General features: G+C 33.2%; 1 protein-coding gene across 2 annotated transcripts; it reads right to left on the bottom strand.

Moving 5' to 3' along the window:
- Positions 1-1,353: 1,353 nt before the first annotated feature.
- On the bottom strand, positions 1,354-16,381 carry LOC114388410. 2 transcript variants are annotated; one of them, XM_028348890.1, is made up of 5 exons: positions 16,006-16,380; positions 15,216-15,293; positions 14,744-14,843; positions 14,176-14,318; positions 1,354-1,692 (listed from the first exon to the last, which is right to left on the bottom strand). In XM_028348890.1, exons 1-5 carry the CDS (start codon positions 16,273-16,275, stop codon positions 1,483-1,485), a joined length of 801 nt encoding a protein of 266 aa, XP_028204691.1. In that variant the 5' UTR covers positions 16,276-16,380; the 3' UTR covers positions 1,354-1,482. The 2 variants fall into 2 exon arrangements, with proteins under 2 accessions (XP_028204691.1, XP_028204692.1); XM_028348891.1 differs by lacking the exon at positions 15,216-15,293 and having other exon boundaries at positions 16,006-16,381.
- Positions 16,382-19,980: the final 3,599 nt, after the last annotated feature.

Genomic DNA, 19,980 nt, shown 5'->3' with positions numbered 1-19,980 from the left:
ATTGATGAAGAAGATGCAAGGTCTACAAGCTCTACATGGTGCTACATTAATTGCCTACCATGTTCTCAATCAACTCCAGTGTCTCTTCTAGTGTCTTATATTTTATGATTCCTCCACCAGTTGCGACATCAAGCATGACCTTTGTTTACCCCTTCAAACCCCCAAGGAAGATGTATAATTGATCAACCCCATCCATAAACATAGATATCATAAACGATCATATTAAAAATATGAATATACATGTCATTGATTTCATCATTTAAATTATATATATATATATATATATATATATATATATATATATATATATATATATATAATAGATACAGGTTTTTAGTTTAATTGAAATAATTTTTTTAATAAAATTTTAATTTAAAAATATTCATTTAAATTGACAAACATAATACACTCTAATTAATTAATTGCACATATATTTGTTGTAATTAACATCCTTAACAGAAAGTGAAAATATCATTAATACATAATGTCATGTGTCAAGTTCTCATATATCCATCTATTACGAATAACATGTTCAAGGAGGAAAACATGTAGCATGTTAGATTCTCATAAATTTGTTACTAGGAATTGTAGGTTCATAGGAAATATGGCATGTGTCAAGTTCTTATAAACTTGCTACTAAGAGTAGCATGTCTAAGAGAAACATGTCAAATATTAGATTTTCATAAACTCGCTAGTCAAACTAGTAGCTTTGATCTAGCTAATGTTCATAATAGTCCTATGCTAGTACAATATTTCATGATAGAATCATATTGACATTTTGTTTGTAAAAATGATCCAAAGTTAATCAACTCATTTATCATAAATGGAGAGAAAAATATTAAACAAAATAACATGTTTGATCATTTATCTTATTTTTTGGTTCAATTTGATCTTTTATTTTTTTTTAAGTTTAATTTGATCATTTATTTTCTTTTTTTGTTCAATCTAGTCCTTTTGTCTTTTAAAAAAGTTGATTTTGATCATTTATATTATTTTTTGTTCAATTTAGTCCTTTGATCCATTTATGATTGATGTCTTTAATCATTAAAGAATGAACATTTTTTGTTAAAAATGAAGTGAACGGGAAAGGTAGAAAACTAAACCAAAAAAATTCATTTCTAAATGATTAACATCATCAATCTTAAATAAATTTAAGGACCAAACTTAAGCAAAAAAATAAGATAAATAATCTAACTGAACCAAAAAAAATACCATAAAAGATAAAATAAACTTTTTAAAAAGATAAATGACTAGACTAAACCAAATAAATAAGATAAAGGATCAAATTGAACTTTTTAAAATATAAAAGAGTAAACCGAACCAAAAAAATAAGATAAATGTCCAAATAGGTCATTTAGTCAAAATATTAACCACATTTATTTTTGTTGGATGAATGAACACATGATTTCACATTAATTTTTGGATTACAAGCACTTACAACTATGAATTAAGTATATTACAAGTTACAAAAACATTTACATTCTAGTCTGACTTATGTAGGTTATGGAGGATATACAAAGATGCGGATGATAAAAAAATACAAATTGAATAACATAGTAAATCCAATCCCGTGACAATTGTAACCATTTTGCTCCTCTCAAACATCTTTACCAGGAGAATCATGACAATAACATGTCCCACCTTAGTCTTCAATTCATCAAGCGAGCATATTTTCATCCATTTAGGCCTCTCCTAAAAAGGATAAAGAATATATTCATTTTCTTTTCAAATATGTTAGAATCGTGTCAAATAGTTAAATGGAAATTGGTTAATAGTTGACATTGAATGATGCTAGAAAATGAAAGATGGCTTGGTAGCGAACATACATAGTAATGAAAGGTGGTGGATTAAAAAAAACTATATAAAATAATATCATTAGGTGACTTAGGCCTTGCTGGAGTTTATCAACAAAAAAAATGTAAATCATGCAAGTTTTAATGGTGTCGAGAAGAAATCACATGTTTGTCATCATCAAAAAGGGGGAGAATGTGACTGTATGTATACATGATTTTGATGATGTCAAAAGAAGAATCAAACAAGGCTCATTTGCTTCAAGATTAATACAAGATTATTTCAACAAACAAAGCCTTGATTCAATATTTCTTCAAGATCAAGCCTTGCCTCAAAATGAAAAGATTTCAAGTCATCCTAGGCACATGTAATCGATTACCAAGGCACATGAAAGTGTGTAATCGATTACACATCATATGTAATCGATTATCAGAGACTCTGAACATTGGGAATTCAAATTTTAAATGAAGAGTCACAACTGTTCAAGAAAAATAACATTGTAATCAATTACACTAATGTTGTAATCGATTACCAGAGAGGATTTTCAAGGAATATCGCCAACAGTCACATCTTATCATTTGGATTTTGAATGGTCATCAAAGGCCTATATATATGTGTGACTTGAGACGAAATTGGTAGAGAGTTTTGCGGGTCCAGAATGTCTTATCCTCTCAAAAGAAAATGAGAGAGATTCCAAGAGAACTCCATTGTCAAATGCTCTCTCAAAAGAAACTCTTGGGCAAACACCTACAAATCCATTAAGAATTCATCCATGGACATCAATTGTAATATCCTTCTCTTCAAGAGAGAATTTTCTTTCTTTCTTCTCATTCAAAGAGATTATTTAAGGGACCGAGGGTCTCTTGAGTTGTAAGGATTCCTGAACACAAGGGATGAGTTGTCCGTGTGTGGTTCAGACTTTGTAAAAAGAGTTTTACAAAGAGAGTGGAAATCTCAAGTGGGTTGCTTAAGTACTGGACGTAGGCATGGAATTTGCCGAACCAGTATAAAACTGTGTTTGCATTCTCTCTTCCCTTATCTTATTTATTTTGTTGCAATCAATTGTGTCTTGCATGTTTAAAGAACATTATTAAATTGATTATTTCTTCTTCTACATTCTGAGCCTATCTCTTTTACAAGGGGGTTAAAAGTTTGTTAGTGGAAAATTAATTCACCCCTTTGTAAGTTATTGAGGCCACAAGGTCCAACAAAAAAAACATAAAGCGTAGAAATATGATTTTCATATTGTTATAATTGGGTTTGGACCTAACTTAATCCTATAAAATCAACTTGTAAGGTGAGGATTACTCCTCACTATATACTCTATCTCAGATCTATTTGTTGCTGAAGTGGAACTTCACCACACACCCCTTTGCCCATGACTACCCACCATAAGGTGGCTTAAGGGTGATCGCAATTAAGGAGACTAACCAACACTCACCCTCCTACTCAAGACTACCCACCTAAAGCATGACAAACACAAATGGCCCACCAATGGATCTAAGCTAAGCTTTGATATCATGTTACATTTTGAGTTTGAGCCTAACCTTACAAAATCGACTTGTAAGGTCAGTAACGTCCCCCTTATATAATCTATCTCAACACTATCTCCAACTGATGAGACTTCAACATCTCCTTTTGTCCAAAACTACCCACCACAATTATGATGAGCTAAGAGTGACCGCATCTAACAACACAACACAATCTTCACTATAAATATATAGCTTCCAAGGCCTTTTTTGCTGTAGAGTTTCAAGCCAAAAGATAAGGTGCATGCACATTGGGAACTAAATTTTTATCACTAAGGTTTAGGTGGCTTAAATGCAAAGTGAAAGATTACATTTTACTATATGAACCTTAGTTGAATGGATGCATTGGAAGTTGTTTTTGTTTCAACTTCCAAGAGAGTTTATTTACTATAGTTGGTGACAATCTTCACTATAAATAGAGAAGAGAGTTAGTGGAGAAACACAACACATGAAGAGAGTGTGTGAAAAGAGAGATTGTGAAATAAAGTCACTTTATTGATATGTCAGTGTTATCACTTCTTGTAATCACTAAGTGAGCTACTCAGGTTTGTAGAGTAATACACTATTTGTGGAGGGTTACAATCTTGTAATCATTATTGTGATAATGAAATACTTTTGAGACAATTTCATGGATGTAACCAAGAGGTGTTGAACCATGTTAAATTCTTGTGTTTGTTATTATTTTTCTTATGGTGTAATCTTTGTTGTGTTCTCACAATCCTTTGTGGGTGTGAGTAATTTTATTTGTGGGAGCATTGATTACCCAATAGTGGTATAGAGCTATGGTTGGGAGAACACAAAGATTCGAGATGGGGGAAAAGACATCAAAAGGGTACAAATATGTTAGTTTAAAGTAGGGATGCAAGGTGTACAAGAGGAGACACTTGGTGTTGTGAGAATAGAAACATAAAGGTAATCTTTGTCATTTGGATGGACAAGCCTTGAAGAGGAACCATGAAAACAAAGTGAAAAGAAAGTAAATTTTCCAAATGTTGTGGAAGTGTCAGGAGATACTTCCGTCGGAGGGGGAGTTTGTTCACTTTCAAATTGATTGAAGGATATTTCTCTTTTGTCTTAAGGGGAAGAATTATAGAGTTTCAAGCCAAAAGATAAGGTGCATGCATATTGAGAATTGGATTTTTATCACCAAAGTTTAAGTGGCTTAAATACAAAGTGAAAGATTGTATTTTACTAGATGAACCTTAGTCGAATGGATGCATTGGAAGTTTTTTTTGTTTCAACTTCCAAGAGAGTTTATTTATTATAGTTGGTGACAATCTTCACTATTAAATAGAGAATAGAATTAGTGGAGATACACAACACATGAAGAGAGGGTGTGTGAGAAGAGAGATTGTGAAACAAAGTCACTTTGTTGAGAGAAAAATGTTTTTGTGTGAATGTTATCATTTCTTGTAACCACTGAGTGCGGTACTCGGATTTGTAGAGTGATACATTATTTGGGGAGGGTTACAATCTTGTAATCATTATTATGATGGTCAAATACTTTTAAGATGGTTCTGTGGATATAGACAAGAGGTGTCGAACCACGTTAAATTCTTGGGTTTATTATTATTTTTTTATGGTGTAATCTTTGTTGTGTTCTCACGATCCTTTGTGGGTGTGAGTAATTTTATTTGTGGGAGCGTTGATTACCTAACATTTGCCTCATCTAACAACACAACACAATCCACCTATGATGACTTTTTGCAGTGTTTTGATAATCAAGTACCTCATTTTGTATTATATCCCCAACAGATTCTACATTCCTTGACACCTCACATCTTTGGGTCAACTTGTTTTATTCATAATCTTGCCCTCGGTCTTCATAAATTGTATGCTCAACCTATCGAATTGGTTGTTGTTGCTATTCACCTATTCTACGTAGGTACGTAGTCTTGGCTAATGTTACCTTCTTTGGGTTTGTATCTTTCTTTGGACCTTCTTCGGACACTTTACCTTTTTGCCCTTGTCACAGTTTAGTATACTATGCTAGCATTACCCCAAGTTCAAGGCAATCCTTCTCCTTTTCCCTTAGGTCTATCGTCATTAGCAACCTCCATCTCCAGCATATGATGTGTGATGATATCATGAATTTTGACCAACAAGTGTTAGAGAAGCCTAATTCAACAATGGGCCAATAACACACGCAAGAGCAAAATGATGGAGTCTTTAGCTTCTAAGAAGGAGAAAAAAATAATGGGTTGGGTTACATTGTTAAGTCATGAGAAACTTAAAGATAAAGTTGTTGAAGTGTTCATACTTAGGTCTAATAGCTATATTTTTTGCTAGAATTCAAGCATTTTGGTAGAAGACTAAAGGACAAATTTGAAGGGGGTGCATGAAGCACATTTTTTATCATTAATAAACATTGAAGCTTTAATTACTTTTAGTGGAGCATTTTTTTTTAGTCATTTAGTGTAATTTTGTTGTTTTATTAGCCTGCTAAGTTTGTCCACTACCTTAGTGGATATTTATTATTACTTAGTGAATATTAATGACTACTTAGTGGATATTTTCTACAAAAGGCACCATGTACTCAAGTTCCAAATCAATTGAGTGAAGTTTATTCATATTGCTTATTGCAATTGTTCCCAATTCTTATCTGGGTAAGTTCTTTTTTTTCACTTAGTGGTGAATTATCCGAATTCTTATGACTCTCAATTCCTTCTTTTTAAAAGTGTGGCAAATTCAACTAGGTTGCTTTAGGTTGTGGCATCTCTACTTATCAACCTAGGGTTGGTCAGATTCTATTCTTTTTCTTTTATCTATTTTATGGGAACATTAATGTGCTTCCACTTTTAGCACTTGTGTTGTCATGGACTCTCCTCCAAACCAGTTGTTTGTCATATTTACATCTTGCTTCCTTGTCTTTTATGTCTATTCTTAAGAATGTAGGTGATGCCTTATCTCATCCTTAGACAGACAAGCTATGGTTGATGAGATGTGTGCCCTTCAAAGTAGTGGTACCTAGGACCTCATTCCTTTCCCACCAAACAAAATAGTTATAAGTTTTTTTTGGATTTTCATAGTTAAAGCTGGTCTTGATGGTCAATTTGATATGACCGTTTGGTTGCCCAAGGCTACTTAGAGATCTATGACCAAGACTATCGTGCATTGTTATTAATTACACATCATCGAAAATGGTAGAAAGTAGTTGAAGTATATAATATATGTTAGAAATATGAGAAATATAAGATAATATCATCTCAATATTTTATAGTATCCTAGATGATATGTTAGGACTTTTTATATATTTTATGATCTATTCCCTTATTTAACTAGGATCTTCGTAATTATAAGCATATCATATCATGTATTTATTGCAAATAACCTATATTAGAAGGACTCTACTATGTAGTTCAGCCACACAAATTCATTCATATGTTGTCTCATTTTCTCCCTTTTAACATAGTATTAGAGCTATACCATCATGCGTGACTTGTTTTGTCAGTATTCCACTACTAAGTTCCCTAAACAAAAATAATTGGAACTTTAACTAGTAACCTTAGTTTGGTCGTGTTGTCAAATCATGTTCCCCATCTAGTTTTCCCTTTCGATCTAGTGTTGAAGCAAAATATCGAGCCATGGCTTCAACTAATTGTGAACTTGTGTGGCTAAAACAACTACTTAAAGAGCTCAAGTTTGCATATGTCTCACCTATGATCCTATTTTGTGATAACTAGGTTGCTTTGCACATTTCCTCCAACCCGGTGTTTCATGAAAGAACCAAACATATTGAAAAAGATTGTCATTTCATTCAGGAGAAAATCATATATGGTTACATTAAGATCAATTTTGTAAATTCCAAGGTTCAATTAGCTAATGTTTTCACTAAGATTTTGAGGGGTCCTATGATTGATTATATATGTAACAAGTTTGGTGCATATCAGTTACATGCTCCAACTTGAGGGGGTGGTAGAATGTTATTTTTTATGTGTTGTTGGGCCTTAAGCCCATTTATCTTAAACCATCTTATACTTGTTTTAAAGCTTTTGGCCAATCAATGAGAAAGTGACAAGCATTTCTCACTAAAACAAAGGAAGAAAATGAGACAACATATGAATGAATCCGTGTGTTTGAACTATATAGTGGAGTTTGTTTTATATAGGTTAATTGCAATAAATAGAAATAATTATAAGAGATTTTATTCCCATATACACCATAATATTCATATAATTACAAAGATACTAGTTAAATAAGGAAGCATATCATAAATATTAAAGAAGAAAATAAATTCTAATAGATCACATAGAATACTCTAAAATATTCTGAGGCGATATTGTTAGATATTTCCAATTTCAAACACTCAAGCAGAAACTTAAGGGAAAATAATTTATTTCCTATTAAATAAATAGAAAGCATAAAACATTGAGCACCACAAAAAAAACAATTGTTAGAAATATTAAAAGATGCATGCATAAAACTAAGTTGTATGCATATCATAATAAAATGCATCAAAATAATCATAATATTAACTCAAAGTTCAACTGGATGGAGACTCGTCGAAATGAAAAAAAGATGCAAGATGCAAGTCTCGAACTGCAACACCATAGATGTTGCAATAGCGAACAAAGTCAAAATTGAGGATCCAAGAAAGTTCGTAATGCAATAGCGCTATAGTGGCTATTATTTAACAACACTGCTATGGTGACACTTTTTCCCCTGTGGCCAAAATGGTATATATCAGGCTATTGTACTCCATGGCTACTACTTGTCATTGGCCTCTACATCGGTTTGATATAAAAATGTTTCATTCACAGTGATCTCATAGAAGTTTATATGGAGTAACATTCTAGATTTGTTGCTCAAAGGGAGTTTTTAGGACTAGTTTGTCGTCTCCATCAATCCCTACATGGTCTCAAACATTCTCCCAAGGCATGGTTTGGTAGATTCAACATCCTAGTTCAACAGTTTGGTACAACTCAAAGTGAGGTTGATCAACACTTTGTTTTCTATCGACATTCAGTTGCAAGATGTATGTACTTGATTGTGCATGTTGACAACATTGTTATTACAGGTAGTGATCACCATGGAACCACTCAGATAAAACACATCTTAGTCACCATTTTCAAACTAAATATCTTAGCATTGCTCCTTGGGGATAGATGTGGCATAGTCCAAGAATGACATTGATTTCTCACAGGAAGTATGCAATTGATATTTTAGAGGAAGCAAGGTAGATCAACGCTATGCGCGTGGACTCCTATAGATCCTAAAACCAAACATTTTGCCAATTAGTCAAGGGAAGCCTTGGTTGGACATAGAGAGGTATAAGAGATGGTAGAAAAACTCAATTATCTCACAGTGACTATCCAAATACTTCTTTTGCATCTTCAAACTACTTTTCATCAAACTTATCCAATTGATTCTAATTATAATCTATTATAACAATGATCAATTATTGAAATAATTTAATTTTCCAGTTGTCCCAATCACACCCTAAAGTAAGGTGAGCTAATTTCTTAAGTCTCCTCGTGAGAGTCATTGGGATATTGTAATTCACATTCTGAAATATATCCTTGTCAAATTTGTCACAACCATCGGACCAAATTTGTCACAAAATGGAGATTATTTTGTTTCTTTCTTTATCAAAAATGGGCCCTTCTTAGGGAGCAGGGCATATTTCTTGAAAATAGGGGAGTGGCAGGGGAGGAAAAAATGGAAAGAGGCATGAGGAAGGTCTGGAAAGCCCTCACTTTATTGATTGATGGGAAATTTGGATCCCCTTTTCTTTCCTCTCAAGTCTTAGCCCCTCCCTCCTGGTAAGGGCCAAGGCAACGATCTTACTTCGAAGCAATCTCTGGTGTTTTCCCTTATCCAGACGGAGAAAATCTTTAGTAGGTGTAGTACTGAATCATTAATTCTATAAGACTATCTCCTTTCTTGCGTATTTTCTAATCTAATTATGAGTTCATGTTACACTACTTTGAAATCCACCGAGGTATTTTAAAGTATCAATATATATTGTTGAAGATTAATTTAGAAAAGTGTAGATGTATAATTGGTGGTCCATTATCTAGAGAGTTCTACACCTATGGAGATGTTGTAGTGTGTAGAAACTTCTTGATGGATGTAGAAAAATATCTTATTATCTAAAGTCATAGAAGCACCTAGAACATTATAGAGATGGATGGTAGATGATAGATGAGTCTAGAAGACTCTAGGACTAAGTAGTATAGAAGTGTGTAGAAATCACCTATGTAACCTATATAAAGGCATAAGTTGTAGCCAGCCATGTAATGTAAAAAAAGAAGCTAATAAACACAATTCAAGTTAAGGTGTCAATTTTCTGAAAATTCATCCTCTTCCTACTCCCATCATTTCTATCATACATTTCTACCATATCCTTCCATAGAGAAAAGGCATAACTACGTCCCCCATATCCTAACAGTGGAATTAGAGCCAAGTTGATCCTATGGCCTTTGCTACATCACCTAGCCCACCAACCTTTAACTATAACCAAACCTTAGTTCCCATATTTAATGGGGAAGCATATGATTATTGGAGCATCCAAATGCAAACTCTATTCATCCCACAAGACTTGTGGGATGTTATAGAGAATGGCTATCCAGTCCCAGAAAGCCAAGAATTAGCTACGTGGACAGCAACAAAGCAAAAGGAATACAAGCAAAACTAGCAACATGATGCTAAGACTATGCTATTCATCCAACAAGGAGTTAGTAGAGAGATCTTTCCAAGAATCATGCAAGCAAAAAATGCAAAGGAGGCATGGGAGACTCTGAAAAATGAATTTAAAGGCACAGACAATGTAATTTCTATTAAACTTCAATCTTTGTGGAAGGATTTTGATACATTAATAATGCGGGAAGATGAATCTATACAATCTTTCTTCTCTCGTGTTTCTAATATCTTCAATCAAATTAGAAGTTACGAGGACACGATTGAAGACAAGAAAATAATACTAAAAATATTAAGAAGTCTTCCCGTAAAATATGATCATATTGTGGCTGCCATAGAAGAATCAAAAGATTTGTCTAAACTCACTCTAGTAGAATTAATGGGCTCTTTAGAAGCTCATGAAGCTAAAATGAAAAGATTTGAGAAGCCACTAGAGCAAGCATTCCAATCTAAAATTAATATCTCTAAAAATGATGGAGATAAGAAAAATAACCACGGTAAATTTCCTCAAAAAAGAGGAGGAGCATTTACTAATCGTGGTAAAAGGAGCGGAAAGCAATGGAGTAATAATGCTTCAAGCTCCTATTGCAAATTATGCAAGAAAAATAATCATGATACAAATGATTGTCAGTACAAATGCAAAAAGTGCAAAAGGCACCTACACTACGAAAAAGATTGTTCTTACCGACAAAAAGAAGAAGCAAATTTTCTAGAAAATAAAGAATCCCTTGATCATACTTTGTACTCCGCTTTATCTTCTCAAGAATCAAGGGATGTATGGTATGTTGATAGTGGTTGTTCAAACCACATGAAAAAAAAAACAAAAGTTGTTTTGTGCAACTAGATGAGACAATAAAATCCAAAGTTACACTTGGTGATGGAAATGTTTAAACAGTTGAAGGAAAAGGCACCATTGCTGTTAAAACTCAAAATGGTAGCCAAAAATATATCCATGATGTTTTTTATGTGCTAGGTACGTCTTACTTAAAATCTTCTAAGTGTTGGTCAACTTATTCATAAAAATTATAAAGTCATCTTTGATGATAATAAATGTAATATCATTGATAAAAGAAAGGGCCAAATTATTTCTATCAAAATGGCTCCTAATAAAGTATTTCCTCTATTTATGCCATTTGGGCAAAACAATGCATTGAAATGTGAGAATATGGATGAGTTCATACTGTGGCACTTGAGGTATGGTCATCTAAACTTTAATGGCCTCAAATTATTAAAACAAAAAAATATGGTGCTTGGGCTTCCTTTTATTTCATTTAACCTTAAAGTTTGTGAAGGCTACATTTATGGCAAGATGCACAGGTTACCATTTCCAAAAACATCTTGGAGAGCTAAAGCTCCACTTCAATTGGTGCATGCTGATATCTGGGGACCATCAAGTATCCCCAGCTTTGGTGGAAGAAGATATTTTCTCCTCTTCGTTGATGACTATACTCGAATGATGTGGGTGTACTTCATCCAACAAAAATCCAATGCATTCTCTTGCTTCAAGGAGTTCAAGGCCCTAGTGGAAAAGCAAAGTGGGCATTCCCTCAAAATCTTGAGAACAAATCGCGGGGGAGAATTCAATGGGCACATATTCATCAATTTTTGCAATGATCATGGCACCAAGAAGAAGCTGTCTGTTCGTCACACTCCACAACAGAATGCTGTCGCTGAAAGAAAAAACATAACCATTGTGAAAATGGCTCGATCGATGCTACATCATAAGAACCTGCCAAAGAATCTATGGGCGGAAGCTGTTAGCACAACACTATACATCCTCAATCATTCTCCAACTAAAGCAGTCTTAAATATGACGCCATATGAAGCATGGTTCAACAGAAAACCAACAGTTGATCCTTTTAAAGTTTTTGGATGTGTTGCTTATTCGCACATTCCAAAGGAGAACTAAGAAAAGCTCGATGAAAAAGGAGAAAAGTGCATCTTTGTCGGCTATAGTGACCAATCTAAAGGTTACCGATTATTCAAACCAGATTCAAAGCAGCTGATCATTTCAAGAGATGTCATCTTTGACGAAAGAGCAAGCTGGCAATGGAGTATTGAAGTCAATGAGAAACAAGAAGTAACCAATCCAAGCCCGTGAACACTGCCACCATCACCAACACAGCATGACCAACAGCACCAGCAAGAAGAAGTAGAAGAAGTCCCACAACAACAACTTCGAAGATCAGGAAGGCCACACAAACCGAATCCAAAGTACGCAAATGTTAGATTTTTTGCCTGTGAACCTCAAAAGTTTAAGGAAGCATCGAAAGAAGAAGTTTGAAGAAAATCCATGGACGAGGAAATCAAAATGATAGAGAAAAATCATACATGGGAGCTCATGCAAAAACCAGAAGACAAGGAGATCATTGGCCTGAAATGGGTTTACAAAATTAAATATAATGAGGATGGAACAATCCAGAAACACAAAGCAAGACTTGTCACTAAAGGCTATTCACAACTGCTAAGAGTTGATTTCAATGAGACATTTGCTCCCGTTGTGCGCATGGAAACAATCAGAACTGTACTAGCCTTAGCTGCACAGTTGAAGCTACAAGTCTACCAGCTAGATGTAAAATCAACTTTCTTGAATAGAGAGATTGAATAAGAAGTCTACGTGGAGCAACCACAAGGATACAAAGTTAAGGCTAGTTTATAGAAGCCTAGTCGGTTCGCTAATCTACTTAACCAACTCAAGGCCAGACATCGTACATGCAGTTAGCATCGTGTCTAGATTCATGAGTAACCCAAGCAAAGCACACTTTGCAGCAGCCCAAAGAATCCTAAGATATGTCAAAAGCACAAAGGATTTTGGCATTTTGTAAGAGGCAGATAGAGACTTTAACTTGACAGGTTATACAGATAGCGACTGGGTAGGAAGCACAGATGATAGAAAAAGCACAAGTGGATATGTGTTTCTTCTAGGCAACAAAGCAATATCATGGGCGTCAAAGAAGCAAATGACAATTGCTTTATCATCAGCAGAAGCAGAATACATGGCTGCAACAAGCGCTGCATATGAAGCAACATGGCTCAGAAAAATTCTGCAAGACATACAGCAAGACTCCAACAGTTATTCATTGTGATAATATGTCAGCTATTGCAATGACTAAGAATCCAGTATTCCACAGCCGTACCAAGCACATTGAGATTAGATACCACTTCATCAGAGAGCTCGTGGAACGTGGAGAAATCAAAATGGAGTTTTGCAAGACTGAAGAACAATTAGCAGACATCTTCACCAAGCCAATTGCAACAGAGAAGTTCATCAAATTTAGAAACATGCTTGGAGTTCAAAACTTTTCTAGATTAAGGGGGAGTGTTGAAGATTAATCTAGAAAAGTGTAGATGTATAATTGGTGGTCCATTATCTAGAGAGTTCTATACCTATGGAGATGTTGTAGTGTGTACAAACTTCTTGATAGATGTAGAAAAATATCTTATTATCTAAAGTCATAGAAGCACCTAGAACATTATAAAGATGAATGGTAGATGATAGATGAGTCTAGAAGACTCTAGGACTAAATAGTATAGAAGTGTGTAGAAATCACCTATGTAACCTATATAAAGACATAAGTTGTAGCAAGCCATGTAATGTTAAAAAAGAAGCTAATAAGCACAATTCAAGTTAAGGTGTTAATTTTCTGAAAACTCATCACCTTCCTACTCCCATCATTTCTATCATACATTTCTATCATATCATTCCATAGAGAAAAGGCATAACCACGTCCCATATCCTAACATATATTTCCTTAATTCTTAATGATTGATGGTTATAATAAAGACTAATTAAAATTATTGAGTGACCAATGAGGTAGCCTAATAAAGTCTCCTATCCAACCTAAAGAACCTAGAGTTCAAAAGGGTTTTCTCCTTGTATTAGCTACAAAGACACTGAAGTTACATGATTCTAAAATTTCTATTGTTGTATAAAAATTCTTCAGACAATTGCAATTAGGCACAAGTTAAGAAAGACAACTCTCATTTATCATAGCATAAATAACAATAATGAATTAATGCAATTAAATAACTGTATCTCATTAAAAAAAAAAAGATGAAGACTCTCCAGGCTATTTTATATATTTAAAATATTAAAAGATTTACCTCAAAAAAAATATTAAAAGATTGAATTTGCTAAATATATGTCATTTTAATGGTCTTAATAAATATAGAAGAAGTATGGTAGTTAATTACTATTTTAGGGTTGTATAATTACCTTCATAGCAAACATTCCAAACAAAGAGGATCCTTTAAGGGCACGGTCTACGGTAGGTGGAACATCAGGAGGTACATTGCTTATGAACAATCCATATAAGCCCATACCAAAAATCAACATAACTGTACCAGCAAGATAAACATCTGCAGCAGCAAGTGATTCATGCATTTTATTGGCTGAAAAAAATGGCTAAGTGCAAGTAGTAAACATAATCTTAAATGATATTAAGACCAAAATCGGAAGTACAAAAGAGTTTCCCAATGAAAACATAATATGAATATACTATTTGCATGAGGTATAATACCTTTATATATTTGGAAATATGTAGGTTAACGATGATTTAAATGTTCTTTCTAACGATGAACGAGAAAATCTTTCTTCGAATAAATTAGAGGGGCTAACATAAGTTTGGTAATTTAAAAGGAAAATAGTAACATATATATGTTCTCCGATTTTTCCTTTCATTTTCCTCCAATGGGTTTCATGGTCCAAGTAGAGTAAATACAAAATTAAGTCTTGATAATATAGAAAATTGTAGTTAGAGTATGTCTGATAAGTGATAAATTACCAATTGCTTCAACCAACCGCAGAACCATTTGTCCAGTGTGAACTCCTTTGACACAGCTTGACCAATAGACTTTGTATGCATCAATAATATAAATACAACCCTGAAGTGATCCAGCAAAGTCAGATATATGGAGGCCTAAATTTCTGACATTTCAGGGGAATCAATAAAAAAAATAAAAAAGAAGTAATTTTATATTTCATACCAGTAGTGATAACCTGTTAGTACAACTATAAAATAACTAGATTAAAGTTGTTGGGATAAGGGGAATCAGTAGCAACGGTTGGACCGTTGGAATTGTCACCATGTGACCCAAAGGTCAGTCAGGTTCAAGTAGTGGACCGATCCACTTGCAAATGCAATAAGGTACGGATGCATACTATAGACACCCATAGAGGATTCAACACTACATTAGCAATTTAGCATTGTAGCACCAGACTGCTTTAAAGATGTAGGCCATTGAGAGAGACTATACATTTAGAAAGCACAAGAGTGACCCTGCCAAGGACCCTCCAACAGCAAGTAATGCCAAGAAGCGGAAATCAAAAATGACCTGCTCAACGGAATGAAAAAGCTTTTAATTAGAAAAGCAAATATATACCAGTTTATAACCATCTTGACAATAATGAAAGGGGAAAATATTGTCATGCTCCAAAATACTTATAATCTTGTATCAATGTCAGTTTGTGTGCGCATTTGGATTCATGTTGGATCATCCAGAATCACATTGAAATAGCAACTAACGTGATTTTTAGTAAATGTTTGGAACTTCATTGAACCAGGTCACCTATCCCCTTCCCATTCCTATTCCTAATGCTTCTCCATAGCTCTTGATATGATGACGATGTTAAAGAACCTTCTACCATCAGGTCACCTATCCCCTTCTTCTCCAATGAAAAAACTTTGATCACTTAAATTTTGTAGAAGTTTGCAAGCTTTTACCTTGATCTTCCATTTAAGAGAAGTTATGTTTCCGAAGAAAGTCACATACGAAAGTTCTTTCAATAATCATAATTACTTTTGTCTTTTGGCATGTTTAATCGTAATCTTATATTCTTGTCAAACTACAACGGGTTTCTGATAAATAAATTATAGTATAAGATCTCAACATTCATGCATAAGGAGTTCAGTGCCATATGACATGTTATTAATAATCATTTTTCTTATCAGACCTCCAACCATTTACAACAACAACAGGTGCACTCTACTCAACCAAGTTAAATAAAATACGGTTTCAGAATTAAGACAGAGAAGTAGAGAAATACCCTTTCAATGGAAGACTCGGTGGCTCGAACAATCCTTACGATTGGGTTGCCGTTAGGGTTGGTGAGTGCATAGTTGAAGGCGGGGTCAGGTGGCCTAGACTCAACCGAAGGGGTAGGGGAAGTGGTGGTGGAAGTTGCAGAAGAAACACTCTGCGATGCTTTGGATTCAGGGGAGGAAGAGCTTAAGGAAGCCTTGGGACAAAAAAGTCGACGGGGAATATGTGAGGGAGGGTATAAAAGAGAGGGAGAGAAGAAGGAGTAGAGAGCCATTGAATTGAATGAATATGAGGATTGGTCTGTACTTAAACTGTACCCAGATACAGCACAACTGCACAAGCTTTACTTTCGTTTTTAGTTTTTTTGAGGTGTCCTTAGCCGAGTTACTCAGATCAGATTGATGCAATCATTTGTCTTGTTGCGGCATAAAATATCAACCCTATTAATTGTATTTTGATTTATTTATTGGTTTTATATACGGAATTAATTTATATTTTGGTAAGGACAGTTTTTTGTCCTCTTTAAGGTAAACATTAAAGTCATCATCACCACTGTACCAAAAAAAAGTCATTATAACCTGATTATATAATTATTAGTTTGATATTCTGTGTCATGCACGTGCGAATTGTTTTAATTATTGATATTTATTAAATTATACAAGATAAAAATAATTTTTAATATTATATATATGTAATAATTAATAAGAAATTTATAAGAATTAAACATAATAATAACAATAATAGTTTTATTCTATTAATTATTGAAAAGTACGGTTTTTTCCTATAATTTATTAAAATTAAGTATATTTGTTTTTTTAAAAGAAGTGCATTTGTTTTATGAATTACTGAAAAGTATAATTTGGTCCCAAAATTCAAATTAATTTTAAAATATTAAATTGTTGCAAAAATTAATTTATTTTTAAAGTATAGTTTTTTTAAAATGTAAATGGAAAAATTTCCTTATAGTTTATAATTTATTCATATAAAATGAAATTGCAGGCTTATATCGATAAAAAAAAATGGTAAAAAGAGAAGTACAATTTATAGGCTTGATAAAAAAAAATCGTAATTCAAATTTTCTTGTAATATTTTCTCGTGTTTTCTCTTTTTTACATAGTGTCTTCTTCCCTTTAATATTTTAAGGAAAAAAATTATTATTTTTGCACAATCCAGCATTGTCATTAATTGGTGCATTCTTTTGCCCATTGAATACCATCGTATATAAATTAATTTATATGTATATAAATTAAATTTAATGCCATAAAAGTAGTACAAGAACAAATAATCTAAAGGTAACTGCATTAATAATTTATAGACGTCATAAAATAATTGCAAATCAACAAATTTTAAATTTAACTATTATTTAATTTAACCGATGAAGTTTGTTGCAAATAATATAAAAAAATAAATTTAATAAAAAAAATCACACCAAATCAAACTTAATGAAATAATGAATATGAAGTTCATCCATCTCCACTTTGATTGTTTTGTCAACTTTTTCACTTCAGCTTCCTCCTTTGCACCCAATTTTCCTTGAGAAATACTTCTCTTCAAATTATCGAACTATGAATAATTTGTGGATAAATCAACTACTTCCACCTCTTGACTGTCGAAATCTATTTCAAAAACATCTCCAAAATTAGAACGAATTATTTTCAAAAGCATGCAATAAAAGATAAAATAAACTAATTATAAGTTTGCAAATTATACCAAAAGTTTTTAAGTTTCAAACCAGACAAACAGAATAATCAAATAACAGATTTTTTTATAAAATGAACTTGAGCTTTCTGTAACTAAATTTTGTGGAATAAAATAAAACAAATTCCCAAGTAAAAAAAAAAATGAATCATTTTCTAAGGGAATATACATTATCACCTGATGCAAAATTATATTTAGGGGAACAAAGAACCCACTACTCAATGAATATGAAAGAAAGTGAGAGCTCTGCTAGGGTTTCTGGAGTTTCTTCCAAAGAAGATGATGATCTTCTCTTACGTTCCAATAGGAAGGTTAAGAGGAAAACTGATGGAGACGAAGCTGGTGCGGAGATGGACGTAGATAAGGAGAAGAATATTGAGGGTGTTAAAGCATTTTATTGCAAGAAGTTGCTTGATACTGTTGATCCTTTCTCTGCTTTCGATGGAAGATGTTAAGGTGTTCCTGATAAGGAAATTCCTCCTACTTTTATTTCTAAGGTGGATATGGAAAGGTTTAAAGAAGTTCCCACGAATGAGGAGTTCTCGGATTGGTGTAAACCTTGGAAAGACTCACTTATGTTACAGTATTGAGGAAGAAGGTAGGATTCTGAATTCTTGAAGCAAAGTTGAAGAGGGAGTGGGAGAGAAAAGGTACTATTAAGATCATCGATGTGCACGTGATTATTATCAGGTTTTATTCACCTTTGATAAGGATTATAATCATGTTTTTCTCATTGGGCCTTGGATGTATTTGATCAGTATATAATGGTGTAACGGTGGAGGCCATTAATTCTTGCTAATGCAACCATGGAAGTGATATGATCATGCAAAGGTTGAATCACTTCAAGTATCTTTTGCAATTGATGAAAGGCTCAATGTCTAAAGCAAGACTAAAAAGAATTAAGAAAACATTCCAAAGCTTAGTGATAAAGTTCACAAATCAAGAATTGTGTCATTTCTAAAACTTGAAGATAAATTTAACAAACTTAAGACAATAATTTGAAGAGCACAATGAGTCTAAGAGTTTATTTGGATGAATACATGACTTTTGAGCTAAAGAACTAATTAAGGTTCATTTTCTAATTTTCCTATGAATTTTCATATTTATTTATCATGTAATAATTTCATATGACTCATGATATATTTTGGGTGAGTTCTTGTAACGATGAGAGAAGTGAGAGACATTGCTAATACGGAGACATTTTAAAAACAATGCGGTTAGTTCTTCATGGCACTTGCTCTTGTTGGACTCACACCAGACCTTGAGATAGTACACAATCAAATTCTATTAGGGTCCACTGTGTGTACTTATGACAAGGTTCAGAAGCAGTCATTACCTATAATTAGGCAGAGTCACAAAATACTGATGAACCACCAAAAGATTTACAAATAACAAATGTCATACTATATTAAAAAGTTAATTCAAATAGCCAACAATTTGTCAATTGAATTAGAGTCAACATATTTATGAAAAACAAAGAAAGAAAAATAAAATCTAAAAGCAACAAAACAGGACGTTGAAGGTTAATTAAAGGAAGTTCTACCAGTATGTGCAAATATACTTGAGTTTGCCACTGGAAAATAAAAGAAAAAAGAAAAAAAAAAAGTCACACGACTTTCTTGAATTCATTAACCAACCATTAGTACATACATCCTAAAACAAGAAAAAAAGTCACACAGACTTTCTTATATGTAATTTCACTTGGACTAACATGCTATAATTACACACGCTTGTACTTAATTATTATCATCTAGTGATAATTGATCTCATTTTACTCTTTTTACCATATCTACACATATGAGATCTAGTTCCCCCGAAGTGAATAACTTATTTTAGAGTGCAAAATAAGCCAGGAAGTGATATTACTCTTTTAAGAGTTTTTGGACAAACTTTGAACCCATGTCAAAATTGCAAGTGGACAAAAAATTATATAATAATTTCTCATATACATGACAATAATTAGGTGTATCCAAATATACATGGCTCTCTTTTACTATTTTGTTGAATCAGAAACTGATCCAGCTTCAAAGCCTCTTGTTCCCTGGCTCATTGGAGGTCTGCATTTTCTCACTTGCTACAACTATATTTATGTAACACTGCCTCAAAAATTAGAATAAGTCCAAGATTTTGGATTAAAAAAATGTAAAATCAGTATAGAATATAGACCATTAAGTTTCAGAACATGGTTTTAAAATTTCCTAGAAAAATGTTATATAAGTGAATTCCTGTTTACAAGAATGGACCTTTTAGACCAAACGGAGAAGTTCTAATTAAAAATGAG

This window comes from Glycine soja, chromosome 15 (genome assembly GCF_004193775.1).
Source record: "Glycine soja cultivar W05 chromosome 15, ASM419377v2, whole genome shotgun sequence".
NCBI classification, from domain to species: domain Eukaryota; kingdom Viridiplantae; phylum Streptophyta; class Magnoliopsida; order Fabales; family Fabaceae; genus Glycine; species Glycine soja.
Note: the sequence above shows the minus strand (reverse complement) of the source record. Positions and strands in the feature narration are given on the sequence as shown.